The 18013-nt window shown below is 39.2% G+C and overlaps 1 protein-coding gene across 2 annotated transcripts; it reads right to left on the bottom strand.

Annotated features, from left to right (window-relative positions):
- Positions 1 to 290: 290 nt before the first annotated feature.
- On the bottom strand, positions 291 to 17015 carry LOC121510929 (calpain-2 catalytic subunit-like). 2 transcript variants are annotated; one of them, XM_041789315.1, is made up of 21 exons: positions 16764 to 17015; positions 13584 to 13653; positions 10586 to 10704; positions 10354 to 10487; positions 10113 to 10281; positions 9941 to 10024; positions 9289 to 9374; positions 7192 to 7266; positions 6887 to 7044; positions 6609 to 6778; positions 5380 to 5391; positions 5066 to 5277; positions 4943 to 4979; positions 4796 to 4861; positions 4660 to 4717; positions 4511 to 4575; positions 3233 to 3301; positions 3063 to 3141; positions 750 to 866; positions 602 to 660; positions 291 to 519 (listed from the first exon to the last, which is right to left on the bottom strand). In XM_041789315.1, the coding sequence occupies exons 1-21, from the start codon at positions 16998 to 17000 to the stop codon at positions 496 to 498; spliced, it is 2100 nt and encodes a 699-aa protein (XP_041645249.1). In that variant the 5' UTR covers positions 17001 to 17015; the 3' UTR covers positions 291 to 495. The 2 variants fall into 2 exon arrangements, with proteins under 2 accessions (XP_041645249.1, XP_041645248.1); XM_041789314.1 differs by lacking the exons at positions 291 to 519; positions 602 to 660; positions 3233 to 3301 and having other exon boundaries at positions 4489 to 4575; positions 16764 to 17000.
- Between the last annotated feature and the right edge of the window lie 998 nt (positions 17016 to 18013).

The raw sequence follows: 18013 nt of genomic DNA, 5'->3' as shown, positions 1-18013 counted from the left end.
TTTGCAAATCATTGCATTCTGTTTTTACATTTTAACAATGACCTAACTTTTTTGGAAGTGGGGTTGTATTTCATTCACTCTCTATGACTGCTTTCAGGTAAGTGGAAAAGGGACTCATATTTCTCTTTGCTTGAGTCCTTAAAATGACACTAACCACCCTTCATCATTATGATATGCAGTGTAACGGGAACTCTCTTAGTATTCACCCAAAATCCTTGATATGAATGAAGTGAAAGCTTGAAATATGAAACAAACTGAAAAAGTAGAAGAGAATGATTAACACAATAACATAAATGTACAGATATCTTTATTTGTAGCCCATTTTAACTTCATGTTCTTAGACAATCAAACTCACAAATACTTTCCCATAAGATCAGCATCCATCAATTAATCTTCACACCAGATATAAACCAAAACTCATGATGAACCAGAGCAAATATTCAGATATGAGAACTATTCTGTCTGGATTGTTCAGTTTGAGAGGTCAGAGCTTGTCTACAACATTGACAGATTCAGCCACTGTAGAAGGAGACACAAACAGTCAGTAAGATTCATGCCTGCAACTTTAATTTCTGTGCAAGTTTCATCGAATGTCTCTCACCTCCATGAATCCCAGCTCTATCATACCTTCGCCGTCCTTGTCCAGTGTCTTGAAGGTTTCTGATTAACAGAATTGAACGTCACTCCCCATGATTTCTGCATGGCTGTCAGAATTTAAAAATGGGAGGAAGGTTTAAAAAAAAACTCACTGAAGAGAGACTCTAAGCGGATCAGGCAGCAGACAAAGTTGTCAAAATCGATGCTGAGGTCTGAATCGCTGTAGCGGGCGACAACGATCTGATGCAGAGGGTTGTTGAGAGAGAAACCTGCAAAAACACAAAAAAATCAACCTGTTTATTCATGGAATTCAAACATCAAACAAACATAACACCTTCTGCCTTGATACAGCTGGTGTATGAATTCTATGTTTTGCATGAGCTGATGCTAAGCTCCATTAAAAGCAAACAAGGTTAGTTCCTGCAATGATTGCTTTGAATGCTGTTACTTTGCAAAGCCAAAACCAGTCGTGAACTCATATTGTGTTTAACTTGCCGGTGGCATATTCTACCAGTGTGGAAACAGAAACCTTCACTAGTAGATTAAGTTTTATATTCCACCAATGTGGACATAAATATCTGCTTCAACAAAGCAAATATTGTTCTCTACTTGGCATTTTCCTGTCTATGTGTGTGGCTCACCAAAAAATTAGGCGAGCCCTCTCTTCTCTAGATTCTACGCATGTGAGAAAGTAAAGCAGTTATCCACCTCTCTTTGACAATACAGAGTGTTAACTCTGAGTTTTTATTACAAATTAAGTTCAGTCAGGAACATCAGGACTCAGGCATTAAGTTGTACTGGACTTTGAAGTGCAGGTAAATCTACCTGTGGGTAATTCTCTAAAAAGTGGGACTGTATTTAAAATGGATTCGAGTCACACAGGAGGGCTCAGATATTTTTGGCTGGGAGGGGAGCCCAGACTTGTTTACACAGAGCTTGTTAGCATCATCAGGGCTATCCAGGCTAACAGCAGTGAGGACATAACTTCAGCTAGAGATAAACAAGAAGAAGACAATACTAAACTATCAACGGTGGACGTTTATTTCTTTCTTCAACTACTCCGAGAACCAGGATAACTGGATTTTAAAGTCCTAAGTTAGCAGTGATTGCAGCTGAATTCATCAGCTTATGAGCATCAATATCATCAATTGGTAAGCAACAAGTTAATTTAAAATGCAGAGTTTTAGCACGGTCTGACATTACTCTGCAGCTGGTTAGTGGTTTGGTACAACGACTTGTTGTTTTTTTCTATGGAGGATGTTTGGCTGTTAGCAGCTAATGTTGGCTAATGGGCCATGGGCTAACTGGAAGCTTACATGGGGCTATGTAATGCATATTCTACTGGTCACACTTTATGGTGTTTTCTATGTGATCTTATGCAAATAATTGTAATAATGACTTTTCTCAGTCATTTTCAAGTTTGTGTTGTTGCTGTTGAATGCAGGTTATGTCCGTTAGTAAGGAAACAAACCTATTACTAAGACTATAGGAATTATGGCAATGGGCGAATTTGCCAAAATGTTGAAGTATCCCTTTAAGTATTTTTATTCTATTTCAGACATAGATATTAGCCATGGGAAATTATGTTTAATCAGTAAAATAAAGCTGAAGTCATAGCCTTCTGATTAGGGTGCCCTTGTGGTTCTGTAAAATTTGTATTCCAAACAACTCTGCTGCTGTCACAACCAGCAGGTGGCATTAGATGCAGCACTTTCACTGCAGTAATGGCAGCCGTTCAAGATGGCGGCGCCCACAAAGTAGCCGCAGGATTCGTCTGAACACCAGTTCACAGTAATACTAAACCCTGCCCATAACTATCACAAACTAATGCCACAGCAGGATGAAAGAAGAGCAAAAACACATTTTCTGTCAAAAGCTTTCAGTGTTGTCTTCGCTTTAAGATGATTTTTATAAAGCAATGCAGTCCAGTTCCAGTAAAACTGTTGCTACAGTATATCTACATCCAAGCTAATTTCTACACCTGCAGCGGCCATTGCTAATGACTTCCAGTACAACTAAATCCCACCTGTAGCTATCACCTTGTTCTCCTTAATAAATGATATTTGCTCATGTTTATTATCAGACCGGGCTCAGTTGTTTCAAATTGGAGCTTTGTGGGATGAATCTATCCGCTTTGGTTAGTTAGTTACTGCATGTGATAATTATTGAAAAATATTCTCACAGCTGATTTGAGTGACTAACCTAACGTGTTTTTTTCTACATATTTGATTAAGCAGTTGAGGTCATGTGTGGCAAGCCCAATACGTTTTTTTCTCCAGGTTAAATAAAAAGAGACTGGGGTCACTGAAGGACCTAAATTAGCCCAGAGGATTGATTTAATACTCTGAGTCTGTATACACAGGTTTAAATGAGCCTGCTGCCTTAAACGCTGTACTAGGTTATGTAAACTTGAGTTCAATTAACTTCTTGTCTTACGGTAAACAAGCTCTGAAAAAGACTCTTACCTGCATCCTCAACAGCCATCCTCATCTCAGAGGCGCTCATACAGCCGCTCCCGTCTGCATCTTTGTCTTTGTACATATCCTATCAGAGAGCACAAACATTTAATATTACTGTTTCCATCCTTCTAATGGACTACTGCATGAATGTGAATGCAAACTGGTGAGTAACACACCAGAAACTTCTCGATCTTTGTCCACAAGATTTTGAACTCAACCAGTCCCAGCTTTCCACTTCCATCTTTCTTTAGAGAGAATGTCAAGAAAAACTGTGACATTGTATTTTGAAAGAACCAGATATTCTACGCCTGTGACATCCTTTTTTGGAGCTTTCTGATCGACAGAAATTGACAGTTTGGCAGCGGCGGGCTAATCGGTTAGGTCCGTTTTCAAACCTGGCACATTTGTTTTTGATTGGAGTTTTGGGACAATCAATCAGATACGACAATCTGTTTTTAACAGGACTTTCTAAAACTGCTAAGAAAGCATGCTGCTCTTTTCTCCTGACAACTGAGTTTATCCACGTTTCTTAACAGTTTTCTTTTCTTGAAGATACATCAAACACGTCATGAAGATATATTTCACTTCACTGTCATTTTACCTAAGCCCAAAAAAGCGTGTCAACTCCTTTTTAGCTAGTTGTTATTGCATTATAGGGATGTGCATGGTTTAACTGTTAATTTCATTTATCAAATTACAATATTTACAAGACAGTTAGACTAATTACCTGTAATTTTGTGTATACAGTCTTGTAATCCTGGTCTATTATGGTCTTTTAAACTGTGATGAACCTCCCACCACTAGAAGCCACTGTAGCTTCAGGTAATAGCTGCTGCACTTCACTGGATGTAAATACAAGAAGCTTAACAGTTAGCATGTAGTAGGAACAGTGCAGTATGAACGTTTTTATGTAATAAATGAAAATAAAGATGTATGTAGGGTGTCGAGGGTTGAACTGCGTATAAGTACTCAACCAAAGTTTAAAGGCCACTTATCAGCTGGATGTTAATCTGCAAAGAGGAGTGAAGGCTGGCGAAGCTAACTGCTAATGTTAGCGGGTGTGTTGCTAGCCTGATATACTCTGTACAGAGTGGCTAACACAGTGACCCAGAGATGAATTTGACTGTTTTCTAAGTATTTTATTCTCTTTAGACTAGTCGGTTAAACGCAATGTACATGAGCACTCAGATGAATGGAGAAATAGACACAAAGGAACATCCTTAGCTTTTATCCTGCTTGTTTCAACAATAAACAGCTTTTTGAACAGCAGCACTAATCTGTCCCAGCTGGTCAGACATGTTTGTCTCTGTGCAGTGAAAATACCACATTTGAGATGTGGGGAAGGTGAATTTGACTAACCAGGTTGTCTTTAAGAGCTGTAATGCATCTGCATATATCACCAAATCTATTTCCAGCCTAAATCAGACTTAACCTGGTGCCATAAGGAAGGATACATCCAGTAGGTTGACCATGTTTCGGCATGTTGTCAGGCTAAACCCGTCGGTTTTGATGTCACTTCCTGCAAAAGAAGAAAATTTGATTTCTCTGAGAGTAAGCTGCATAAATTTACTTGTTGATCGTGTGTTAAAAAAGTTTCTCTTACTCCTCGTCACCACTCTGTTGAGGATTCTCTGCAGCTCGAATGCTGAAATCTCCACATCCTATGGAGAAACAGAAGCAGTGCAGACAGGATGATTTTAGACATTAAGTTAAAGAAGTTCAGTCTTTGGGGTACTCACATGTCCAGCAAGCTGTCCAAACAGTCTCTTGAATCTGTCACAGATGTCATCTTCATCGATATCAATCTAAAGAAAATAAATCTATTTTAGTATTAAAAGTAGTGATAATCTTCAAAATAAAATCAAATGAATCCGAATATATTTTACCTCCTCAACATGGCTCTCAACAGGATCGTCAATCTCTCTAAAGGCAGCAGAAACTCAAAGTTAGATGATCATTTTGAAGCCAATATTTTTATTTATGAAACTAAATCTGTTAAAGGTACATACTGGAAATCAGCCTGTTTCTCTGAGAAAACCCTCATGTAAAAGTCTCCGTTCTTGTTGGGCTCAAACGTAGACGGGATGATGAGGTATTCTCCAGGGGGCAGGACAAAGCGGTTGCAAACTTCTCTCAGGTTGATGAAAGTCTCAGAGCGTGCTTTTGAACAGTTTCTCAAGAAGAAGTTTCTCTTCAGGTGCACTTGCTTTTTGCCTGAGTACTGGAAATGGCAAAGGATGGTCACATGAGGGCGCTCTTTACTCGCATTATGAGCCCTGCATTTTGTGATTGGAACAAAAAATGGAGAATGAAATACACTTACCTCTTGGGGCAACTGGAAAAAAAAACAGAAAGAAAAGTCAAAACAGAAGATTAAAAAGCATTCTTGACTTGCACAAGTTTCAACCCTATAACTGAATGAACTTAATTAGATCATTACAGCAATGGCTGTGACAGACATTTAGAAATTTCCACATAATCTGCATCCATTTACTATTATCATAAGGAACCCAAAAAGATATAAATCTTTTATATGATATAAGCATAGATAATTCAAAGTGCCTGTAAAGTGGTTAAAAAAAAAAACCCTGTAATTTAGGTTTGTTGAATGACAGGCCACTATCTTATGAACCACCAGGTCAGATTTCAGTCATAAACAACATCTGTAGGTTTATAAAATGAAGCTCCAAAGTCATGAAAAATGAGGCAGTGATATCTGCTAGGATGGCGTGGACTTATTGGTTAAATACATCGTAGCCGTGCCAACTAATGAAAAATACAATTCTCTAAGATTTAAAAGAAATGCTGCAACCCGAATGGAGGATTTATGTCCTGACAGGCAGAAAGTTTAGAGCTAAAAAGTCTCAGTTTCATTTTCTTAACCAGTATTTAACTCTTCAGGTAATCGTAGTGTTTCATTATCCACGTCATATGAAGTTACATCTTTCTCCTGTTCAGCAGATGTTTTTGTTAAGATACACTTCATTTCCTGATGTTGCTCTTCAAAGTAAAAGTCAACACTGATGATTAGAATTAGAGGCTTTTATCTTGATATACTTTAGCATCAAAGCTAACAGACAGGATTACATGGTCATTGCTTTGAGAGACACAAAGCCACAGCCAGCTTCTTTTAATCATCAAGGATTAAATACATCAATTTATGGATTAAAACATACCTACAGCAGGTAAGGTGTTTGTTCCTGCTGTGCCTTGTTCAAGTGAAAAATAGACAAGAACTCCAGCAGATAGCCTGCCCCCTGACCTTGAATTTGATTTGGCAAATCTACCTCACAGTGAACAAAAACACAGCATATAGCTGGCTGTTAACTTTCAATGAAGGCAGTGACATTGGCTAATAGCATACTCTGCTGAGATGAACTGTTCTGTGATTTTATATTGTTGTTGTGTTAGGAAGGTGGGATAATTCATATAGCACCCTTTACCAAAAAGGTTTGCAAAAAATTGTGCAGGCACTGTTGAGCTCTATTGCCTCATACCCTATACAACCTGACTTAAAAAAATACCAAAATCTCCCTTTAAATGTGTGCCTACCTCGTAGATGGCAAATCCGATGGTCTCCATGTCCTGCCCCATTTTCCTCATCCGGCGCCGGTTCTTCTGCATCAAGCCCACGATGAAAGTGCAGCCCTCCTCACCTTCATCAGGGTCATCGTCTGGCTCTTCCAGTTTAATGGTAAACTGGGGGTTTGTCCAGAAGGAATCTAGGGAGGCGAGGATTAGCATTAAAGCAATATAGGCAGTCTTTGTTGATTTTAATACACGTTCAAAAGTGCTTGATTAAAAGGCAAGAGGATTAATCCTGCTCCTACTTGGGTAGTTTCTGCATCCACCGGCTGATGAGCCTCTCCTCCACGTGTCTTCAAATTCAGACTCCGCCCATTTCGTGTACTCATCTGTGAGAGCATCAGGTGTGAGGTTGCAGATCTCAAGGCGGGAATATTGGCGCAGGAAGTCAGAAAATGACATCCTGTGGACATATAAAACACAATTACTATGGTATTATGATGGTATTACCAACATCATTAACAAAAACGTACAGGATGTGGTAGTTAAATTAGAAAAGTCAGCATAAGGAAACAAGTACATGAAGAAAAAAAGATTAAGAAAACTTTACCAAAACTCCCCATCCTCACAACGGTTGGTCAGCCTTTTTCGGTCGTCATCACTCACATATCTCCACTCAGAAGAGCTAGATAAAAATAAATTAAAGTTGTTGTTCTGCTGGGAAGTCTGGTGATATGCATTCTCTAGTTTTATCACTCTGAATTTTTTTTTATCTATTTTTTTTTTTTTTTGCACATTGATTAAGGGTCTCTTTACACTAGGCCAAGTTGTTTCGAACCGTGAATCTTAACAGACCGTTTGTTGACTTGATTTTGATGATTTCCGCCTTTTATTGAGGATAAATGTGAACAGTTTTTGCGCTCTGTCCCATTCTCGGTTGCATTCACATCTCATCCGAACCGTGGCAGAGTCCACTTGAATCGCGCCTGAAACCATCTCCCCCAAGTGGGCCAGGGCTCTATGCCTGGGCATGTTTCATTTGATTCACAGTGACCCGACTTTGGGCTCAAGTGCACTCAGGTCTGGGACCAATTTATCTGGTTGATGCAGTTTACCTGCAGCTAACCTCTGTCCTCTGTTCTACTTGGGTCTGACTAATAAAAGGCTTCAGTCTGCAACCATCATGAAGACAATCCCGCCCCAGATTAACACCGGTAAACCAGTCTATGTACTGTTTTGTGAATTAGCAATAGGTTCAAACTGCAAAGATTTTATAACTTGGTGTGTGCCACCCAGAGTTCTTTTTAAGCTTTAGCTCTCTTGTTCTCTTATGATCTCTTCTGATTCCAGAAAACCAACAAGATAATAAAAAACAAACATGCTAAGCTGTCTTCTTCAAAAGCAAAACCACAAACCGAGTGAGTGAGACAAATTAATTAGCACAGGAATTACCAGTCTTTCCACTGGGTGTGTTTGTTTGTGTGAATAACAGAGGCACTTACACTTAACACCACCATACAAACAATAGTTAAGACGATTCAGTCAGGCTGGGTGTTATTCTGAATGCACTAGGTGTAACGAGAAAAAACGATTTGTAAAAGGTGGTTGGAAGCAGCTCTGTTTTTTAAGTTTTCGGTTTAGAAATCTGTTATTTGATGTTTTTGGGGGGTTTGAGAAGTCCAGGATAAAATAGTGTTCTCAGTACGTCTTCCTTAGATTTATACTTGTCCAAGTGCTAAACAAATAAAGATTGATTGATTGATAATATGGATTATGTCAATATTGTCTAATATTTTGGGCAGAAAAAAGATACCTCACCAGGCGCAAATAAAATCATTTGCATAGTTTAATTACATGAAAAGTCAATGTAAAGAACCAAGTAGATGTGAGTTCGCCTCAGGCAGCGCGAATGCTGTGAATTAGCCACGAGAATTGAGCGAGTAATTTGCGCAAATTTGTGTCGCGTTCAATGCACTGTTGCTTCATTCACGAGAGCTGATAAATCTGAACAATTGAATCACTTGCTGCGCAAACCAATCAGCAAAGAGATCCTCCAGTGGTGTATTTTACATTTGTCACTGGAGGATCCCGAGCTATATGACACAACACGCCTGTTTCACTGGCACAGGAAAAAAAAGGGAGCTCCCTTGGAGGAAAGTGAGTGAGGAGGTCAGATTGCCTGCTAAGTTATAAAAGCTTCTGTCTGCCACTTTGTCACAGCAACAGCAACCTTCTAAATGTAGTCAAGCTCAGCCATATTTGTTGACAATCGATTGAAATGCTAGATGTGGGAGAAGGCGGCTCCTCCCCTCTCCCATTCTGTGGGCACATGCAATTTAATGTGCAAGTAGAATGAGTAAAGGTGGCCTTACACCTAACGACTTTTCCTCTGATTTCAAAGTCGCAGACAAAATTCCAAGTCCGAGTAAAATCATTGGAGTCTTGCTAAAGTTGCTGCTCGCTTCCGTTGTCTCAGTCGTCAGGTGTAAGGTGGTCATAAGGCTTAATTTAACAGGATTATTTGGACAAATAATCTGTCGCCACCAACCATGCCCTAATGGTTGGAGGCTGGGGACATATAGGACCCAGAATCAGGCTTGAAATAATCTAGTTTGTGGCCAACCGTACTCAACCTTTAGTGCTCTGTACATAGACTTTAAATTGGTATATTTAATCACATTTTTTAACCTTTATGTTCAATACTCACTTGTCACTCCAGGCTCCGTTCCACTCCACCTGTCCCCATGGGTTTCTAATTCTGATTAGCTGCTCCCTGCCTCCTCTGAAACACACCTAACAAACACGAAAGATGTCAAGTACTGCTTTTTCTACGTTTTTTTCTATTCAGTTCTATAAGTACTACCACTGTGGTTTGTTCTTGTTTTTGTCTGTTTTGAAGCCTATAGACCCAAACAGCTGATCAGAGCTGAGACGAAGGAATGAATAGCCTATTTGTTGCACTGAAAAACAGCGGAATGGATGTGTGAAACACATCCATCTGACGTGCCAGGTTACAAAAATGTAGTATTCATAAAAACATTTGAACGATACATGAAAACATAATATTTCTACGTCAGTCTTTATTGGGGGGATTTTTTACCCTTAGGAACATAGGTGTATTTGTGATGACCTATGCAAGAAACAGGATTCCTTGCGATCCTTATTTTATTGGAAATTTGACAGTTACATTGTTTACAAAAAACAGCTTTAGTCTCTACAGTTGCACCCTCTCATACAACTGTAATCACATGTGACATGAAAACAGCTAACAGGCCAAGCTCATGGCTTGAAATTGCAGTCAACAAACCAATGGCGTGATGTCAAGGTGGATACAACCATGATATTATGCATTTCCTCACCTGCTCAGCTCCTGTCACTGAGTATGCATGGCCCTTCACCAGCTTACGATATGTGACAGCTTCTGAGTCAGACGCGCTTGTAATCTGGGAGGCAGAAGGAAAAGATAGTGGATTGAAACTGACCAGATACCAACCACACTGTATAAAAGAAAGACAAAAAGCCCCAACTAACATCAATGGAGCATCCCAGGAGCGATCCTCTCTGTAGGGCTTTGCAGATGATGTGGAAGAGGTGTGGATCTGCCCTGTTCAGGTCGTGTCTCTCAGCGATGCCTCCGGTGAAATCCTCAAAGCCCTCAGTGGTGCTGCCTCCAGATAGAGCCTCATAGCATCCATTTACCCTGCAGAGAAAAGCAGTTTACAAGAGAAGACTGGAAAAAGAGAAACTTAAAATTGAGATGTGCTGTCATTACTTGGCGTAGGCCTTCTCAAGCAGGGCGCTCCAAAACTCAGAGCAGTTCTCTGAGTGAACAAACAGCAGCTCTCCATCTTTGGTTGGCAGGCGGTCATCCACCACCACATCCACCCACTCTCCAAACTGCCAGAACTGAGAGATGGAGAAGCCATAATTAGTCAAAAACAAACCTGCTTGTGCTGCTTCAGCTCTGAAGGAATGAGGAGGATGTTTGTGTCCGTTTACTGCACCTCAAAGTGAAAGATTCCAGCGTAGTCTTCATCAAAGCTCTGGTCATGAGGGACGATACGTGACAAAACCTGTTTGTTGAGAGTCAGGGATGCTATAGCTGCCAGGAGCCAGCAGTCACCTGAAGACAAGGTGACAATGTCAGAGAAAAGGAACAAATGTGTAAATCCTCAGATAACGTCCAGGTTAGATAAAGTTACCTGCCTGATTTTATTTGCTGGGTTAGATCAGTGACTCTATATAAAAAAATTGGTAGCATGTCTCCAAATCCTCCTGGTGGGACTGGCTAGACTAGCATCAAATTAAAAATTAAAGATATTTCCTGTCTTAATTGGTAATTAACATTAAAAAAGGAACTACATTTGAGAAGAACTTAAATGACATTTTGTTTAATTTATTAATTTGCCCCATCTGTTAACATGGAGTAAACTGAGCTCATAACCTATACTATAGGCAGTCACTTCAAATATTTTGGCTCCACTTTGGAGGAACAGCCATGCATTCTTTTATATACAGCCTCTAGTTAGGATCATTTGTTGAAATTGGGTTGGTGAAAAACGTGTCCCGAGATTGGAGAAAAATAATCATTTAATTGAAAGATTTAGAAATTAATTTTTGAAAAAAAAAAAAAAATATATATATATATATATATATATATTACAGTATCCTATGTCAAAATATGTACCCCAGTATCAAATTTCACTGTAATGCATCCTAGTGTTTAGTACAATACTATATCTTATTGTAATGTATTGTCATATTGCATCATATTATGTCTGTCATACTGTATCATATTATATTGTATTGTGTTGAACCACAATGTATTACATCTTTTTATATCGTGTTATTTTCTTTTGTAATGTTATGAATTGTTTCATCACGTAACCTACTGTAACATATCTATCATGATGTGACAAAATGCAACGTGACATAATAACATGATGTAAAACAACACAATGTAATGCAATAGTACACAATGCAACATAGAGTGACAACACATTATAATGCAGTTCAATGTAACATAACCCTGGTAAACCAAAGCAACCCACTGTAATCCACTGTAATGCAACATAACACAACATGACACATGACAAAACATAATGCAATGCAACACCTCGAAAAGGAACATCCCGTAACACAATGTCCCATAACACAACAATCTGTAAAGCAAGGTCCTGTGCCGCAACGTCCCGTCATGTAACGCAACGTCCTGTCACATAATGCAACGTCATGAAACGTGAAGTCATGCAACGCAGCTCAATGCAATGTCAAGCAACACAATGTCACACAACTTAAGACAAAGGAACGAAACACAAGGTAATGCAACACAACTCAATGTAACATAATGTGAAAAATCTTAATGTGGCATAACACGACGTGACATACTGTGAAATAACATGATGTAAAGCACCGCAACTTAACGTAGCATAATGCAACAGTATGCAACACAATGTAGAGTGATACAATGCAACATAACGCATTGCAATGTAACATAACAACGGTAACCCAGTGCAACCCACTCCACCATAACCCACTGTACCACTGTACACCATAACCCACAGTAACGCAACGTTACACAACGTGACACATGATAAATATAAAGCAATGCAACATCCCGTTACACAATGTCACGTAACGCAAGGTCTTGTAACACAACATCCTCCAATGCAACGTCCCACAACGCAATGCCCTGTAATGCACCGTGACGTAATGCAACACAACGTAACACCATGATACACCATATTTAATGTTTTGTCCTTTATAGAGCTATTAACCTACATACTGTTATGATGAGAACAACTATATTCCAGGTTGAGCTTACTTTAAATTAACATCTGAATCAATCTGAAGCAGTCCAAGGTTCCTTTAAAGCAATAAGCTCATACTTAATTGCCAAGGATTAGTTTTAAAATTTGTGTCAATCTGAATACAGTAAAAATCTAAACAGCTTTCCCTTTGAGAAGTCATGTTGTTGAATTTAATCCTTTAATCCTGAGAGATCTCTCAAACAAACTTAGCATGAGGTCCTTCTTTTTCACACTTCTCAGTTGTGTAATGTCACATCTATTGTCTTTTCCCTCCTTGTTAATTAGCTGCAAACGTCTATCCCACATGTGCTTGCATTCTCACAGACTGGGTGGAGGCAGCCAGGGAGGGAGTAGTCGAGATGATGTGTACACAGTGACAGCTGATGTCAGTGCAAAGGTATTTACTCTGAGTTTTGGATGGTATTTATAGGTGTGGAGTTACAAAATACAGGCAAAAGACTCCAGATCTGCAAGATTGTTCTGCAGAAGTTTATGTGTAGAGCTGCAACAGATCTGTCAACACTGACAGGCCAAGATAAGCATGAAAATCATGAATGCAAATGGTGTAGATCTGGGGTGTCAGAATTTGACAAACTGAGGGAAAGATACAGAAATATGTAAGGAGGGTAGGGCCACTTTCATATACCTCACCTTGAGGATATCCAAGTTAGTAAAACAAATCAAAATAGGTTAAGATGTGCGTATTGATTGGGTATGCTACTTTATGTCTGACAAGGCAAATAACCAATCACTTAAGGAATTTGTGGGGGTGGCAATCAGATTTCAGGGGGTGCTAGTCAGCCCTGGTCATTACTGGCTCTGTCCCTGGAATGCCATTGGTACTGATAATTGCTGTCGTAGACCTCAGGGCATTATAAATCAAAATATTGCAATTTTTTTTGGTTGCCAATATGATTAGATTGTCATCTCAATTTAGTCCCATTAAAAAAGTAAAAATAATTCTTCCTGTCAAAATGTTACAGAGTGTAATATACATTTGTCCCCTGGGCCATAGATAGGACAACCCTGGTGTAGATGGAGATGAATGTCTTCTTTTTAAAGAGCAATTAATATCTAATTGTGCCATCAGAATGCATATGAATGTGATTAATAGGGAATTCATAAAAAGCTACAGTATGCTACAACTGCTGAAATTTTAACAAGTGAAAAAAAAAATTAAAAAGTGACTCACCAAGTGCTCCTTGACAAATATCAGTCCTGGTTGCATTTTCAGCTATAAATTTTGGATTTGAACACAATTGCTGTGGAGGAAAAAAGAGTGAAAGTGAGTAAAATTTTATTGCTTATTCAGGTGAACTCTCTATTTTGGGCTACCTATTTTATTAACACTAAAGAAGATGGATATAAAATAAAATTACTCTGATATACTGTAAATATTTATCACTATTAAGACACTCTCCTTTGGGGGAAAAGGAGTGAAATTTTGTCCTAATTGGGCTACCATACCATCACTTTTCTAAAATTGGGATTAATGGCTGAATGACAATAGTAAATCAAGATTACTTAGCTTTGATTAGTTTAAAAGGGCATATTGCCATTCTACAAATTTTTAAGCATATTTAGCAATTGTTTATTTTTGGATGAAATAGAATTAAAGGGATGTATTTCATGATGCTGACTTTTAGATTAAGTATTAAAATAGGTGCTGCCCTGCTTTAATGTTGTGGTCCGAAACCAGGCCTTAAGGTCTTGGCAGACCAAGTCCATTGTTTTGGATGTATTTTTCGGTCACACACTTAAACCTTGCAAACTAAGTGCAATGCATTTTATTCGTAACCTTGCAAAGCAGATGGATACGCCCGTTTTTCTTGTTTTTCAACTGGTGAATCCATCTTGCAAAACCGTCTGAACCGTTTGGGCCAAGTTACAAAGTGACAGGACCAATCAGCATTGAGGGGCAATACTTTCAGGCGCAGCAGAGTCGTGACGTAAACAAGCAGCAGCAACAGCTGGTGCAGTTATGCAAGAAGAGATTAGCATGGATGTTGCTAAAGAGTCAGTTTTATCAGAACTTGATGACATTTCTTCGTTAAAAGAAGAACAAAGAACAGCAGTGAGTTGTTTTCTTTTTGAAAATGACGAAAGTCGAGTACTTACATGTCTATAGTTGCCTTATTTCGCGTTATTCCTCAGTAGCTGTGCACGCACAGCTTGCTAGCAGCTACGTCATGTGCTTTGTTGCTCTGATTGGCCCGTAGAGATGTGACAGAACGTTCACCCAATCACACTCCGAGGATTTTTCAAAGCCTCTGCCTTTATGTGAAACACATCCATCTGGCATGTTAGGTTATTTTATTCACATACACTGTTAAAATTCGTAGATTTGCAAATTGTTTTGCACTGCAAAGAGAAAAAGAGAGGATTTGATTCTGTGGCTCTGTAACTCCAAAAATAAAAAAACCCCACTGGATTCATCCAGCCTGACAGAGAGCACCGGCTCGTACGTCACAGTCATAGACTGCTGGAAGAACTGGACAAACCCTGTGTGACGTCAGCCGTCTGCTTACAATAGGCAGACTCAAACTGCTCTTGAAGCCAATCCGCGACAGCTTCCATATTTCAAAGCCTCTGCCCTTTCCCAAACACTGTGTATAAGAGGTTTTCCAGATGGATGTGTGAAACAAATTCATCTGGCTTTCTAGGTTATCTTTTATCTGACAAACCCGACACGCCAGATAGATTTGTTTCACACATTCATCTGGAAAACCTTCAATATAGAGCACTTGTGAAAGGGCAGAGCCTTTGAAAAAAAACTCGGAGGGTGATTGGATGAATGTTCTGTCATATCTTTACGGGCCAATCAGAGCAACAAAACACGTCATAATGGCACTGGCCTCTTGTTGCTGCTTGCTTACGTCACGACTCCGCTGCACCCGAAAGTACTGCCCCTCGATGCTGATTGGTCCTGTCACTTTGTAACCTGGCCCAAACGGTTCAGACAGTTTTGCAAGATGGATTCGCCAGTGAGAAACAAGGAAACAGGCATATCCATCTGCTTTGCAAGGTTAAGGAACTTCTGGTAGGTTACAAAATTTGGTTAGCCAGAGAATTAAGAACTTGCTATGGATAGAAAAGTAAATCAAAATAGCTAAGGAGATTGGTAAATAGTGACATATTTTATTCACAATGTGCAGTTTACTTATTCATGTTAAATGAGCTGTCTGAGAATTTTAAAGTGAAATAAGACATTCGGGAGAGTAGTGCTGTCCTTATTTTCCATCACTGTTAGAGCAGGAAGACTACGGTGAGTAGTGTCCCGCTTCTGCCCTGCTATGAAAGCTCAACTATGGAGCACTAAGTAGCATGCCATTAATGCAATTTAAAAAATAAAGTGCACCAATTTTGAGACCTGCATCTTAATTAACACTTTAACACCATCAGTCCTTTTTAAAATGCTTGGACGGAAATGTTTTGAATTTATAGGTAAATACAGTAAAAAATAAAGCACTTTTAATGTTGATGCAATGCAGGAATGCACTTCTAACTCAGTTTGCAATTATGATACAGAAAAATCTCTGACAAATATAGACCTTGGGTGCATTTTCAACCAAATGTGTATTTGATCATCACTCCTTATTAACACGATCCTTTGTGCACAACCATTCTTTTGGCTCACAGTTTTGTACACACCCTCAATTATATGGACTTGTTTTGAAATTAGGTGCATATGCTATGGAAATATTACACTTTTAGTCTTGACACACAGCAGGAAAACAGCTTCTGATTAACTTGGCCTTTTTGGTTAAAAAATAATCTTTTAAAACATTAATCCTGTTTGCATCTTAGACAATACATTTTGAATTTAAACACATTTCTGTGAGGGAAAATTAGTAAAATTGAGTTAAATGATGCATCTACCTCATGTATGCTCTTCTTTGCTGGCTTGAAATATTGTGACTTCCTTCAGTTAGACAATAATGTTTGCAGAACACAAAAACTAAACATTTTTACCTAAAAGTGTTGCTCTTTATCTGCTTTTCTTTCAAACATAATGCCTTTAATCAAATTCATTTTCAGTCTCCTGTACTGCAGAGACAGATGCACTTGGCATTTTTTCTATCTTTTGAGGCCAAAAACAAACTCTTTCTGCATTTTAACAAGAACTGACATGCTGGATGATAAAATCTGGATTAAAGATAAACACTTTGGTATTTGGATGAGCACTAACAAGCCTAAACAACCAAACAGCATCAAAAGTATGTGTTGTGCCATTTAAGTCTACAAATCTTCATTCAGACATTTAAATCTTTGGGCCAATATGGCCCAGGGCTTTTATTTTTGCTCATGTAAATCATCTGCAGCCACAAGCCTTAAGTTAAAGCAGCTGTTTCCCTCCTCCTCTTGTACCCACCCCGGGTCTTTTCCAGGTGATTCCCCGAACTTTGTAGGAACTTGGTCCAAGTTCTTTGAAGCCTAAGGATGAAGGCTCAGCATCGAAGCAGTTGTCCTCAAACAGCCGTCCTCTCCTAAGACAGTCCCTCTTCAGACTCTCATAGTCCTGGTTCAGGTACTTCACCGCATGAGAGTTGGTACCGATCCCATGTTGTTTGTCTCGGTTGTGCTGAAGTTTAGCTGCAATGCCAGACATTTTTAAAAGACTGTCAGACTCTCTGAGCGTTCACAAGTGCCTCCTAGTTTGTGTGACAGTGTCTGTGTGTATGGTGTGTGGTTAAACAGGCTCTGTTTCATTTATGCTGCTCAACTGTCTCCACACCCTTTATTGTTCATACCAGACAGCAACCTGACTCCGGCTCACCTTTTCATCCAACCTGCTCTACATCTGGCATTCATCCATGGCATATTTCACACATATGTGGCCCTTGTGGATATTTCAGAGACGTGTGCAGAAAATCTGATCCCTGGAATTATTAATCAATAGTATTTCTCCCCTTTTTGCCTCATTAGATACCACAGTTCCTGCAATTTCAGCCACCATTCAATAATAATAAACAAAAGAACTCAACACTCATGCATGGTTACTGACTGGATGTGTGTAGACCATGATCAGGGGAAATGCAGATTGGCAGTTTTCAGAATGTGGAAATAGGGAACTTTTTAAAAAGTTCACACTGTGGAGCCCCTTTTCAAAACTTTGCTTTTTAGGCACCCAAAAAGCAAAAGTTTCATCACAGGATAACAGAATAAATGAAAATGTTTGGATGCATGTCCTCTTTAGGCTTCCATTATATCTGTGACTGCTCAACCCAGAACATCTGAACATGCTTTGATAGTAACTTATAGATAGACAGCAAAGGCTTCTTGATATCTGTCTTCAATTAAAGTTTTGCAAAAGCTTAATGAGCTCAAACCTTAGCTAGCATGACAAATTCATCTTCATGGCACAACACAATTTGTTGTCATAAATATCTTATATTTACTTATTTTAAGCCACATTAAACAAATACAGTCGTGCAGAAGTTTTGGGCACATAAAGCACTGAGGATTCATCATGGGGCTGATGCACCGACACGTGTTGCTCAGCAGCTAAGGTCAAGCCTTTTCATCCTGGTAATACGTCTGCGGACCACCGGTGGTTTTCAGACCCTTGGGACATCCACAGCACTACCAGGAGCTTATGTCAACACATCTGCCCACCTGGAC

This window comes from Cheilinus undulatus, linkage group 6 (assembly GCF_018320785.1).
Source record: "Cheilinus undulatus linkage group 6, ASM1832078v1, whole genome shotgun sequence".
Classification (NCBI taxonomy): domain Eukaryota; kingdom Metazoa; phylum Chordata; class Actinopteri; order Labriformes; family Labridae; genus Cheilinus; species Cheilinus undulatus.
Note: the sequence above shows the minus strand (reverse complement) of the source record. Positions and strands in the feature narration are given on the sequence as shown.

What these genes read in the sequence shown, in the direction of transcription:
- LOC121510929 (XM_041789315.1), bottom strand. Translation starts at nt 17,000, where the DNA reads ATGTCTGGCATTGCAGCTAAACTTCAGCACAACCGAGACAAACAACAT. An exon ending in ACATGGTCAACCTACTGGAT is followed by an intron (nt 3,302 to 4,510) that starts GTATCCTTCCTT and finishes TTCTCTCTAAAG; the next exon opens with AAAGATGGAAGTGGAAAGCT. An exon ending in CAAAGATCGAGAAGTTTCTG is followed by an intron (nt 3,142 to 3,232) that starts GTGTGTTACTCA and finishes GCTCTCTGATAG; the next exon opens with GATATGTACAAAGACAAAGA.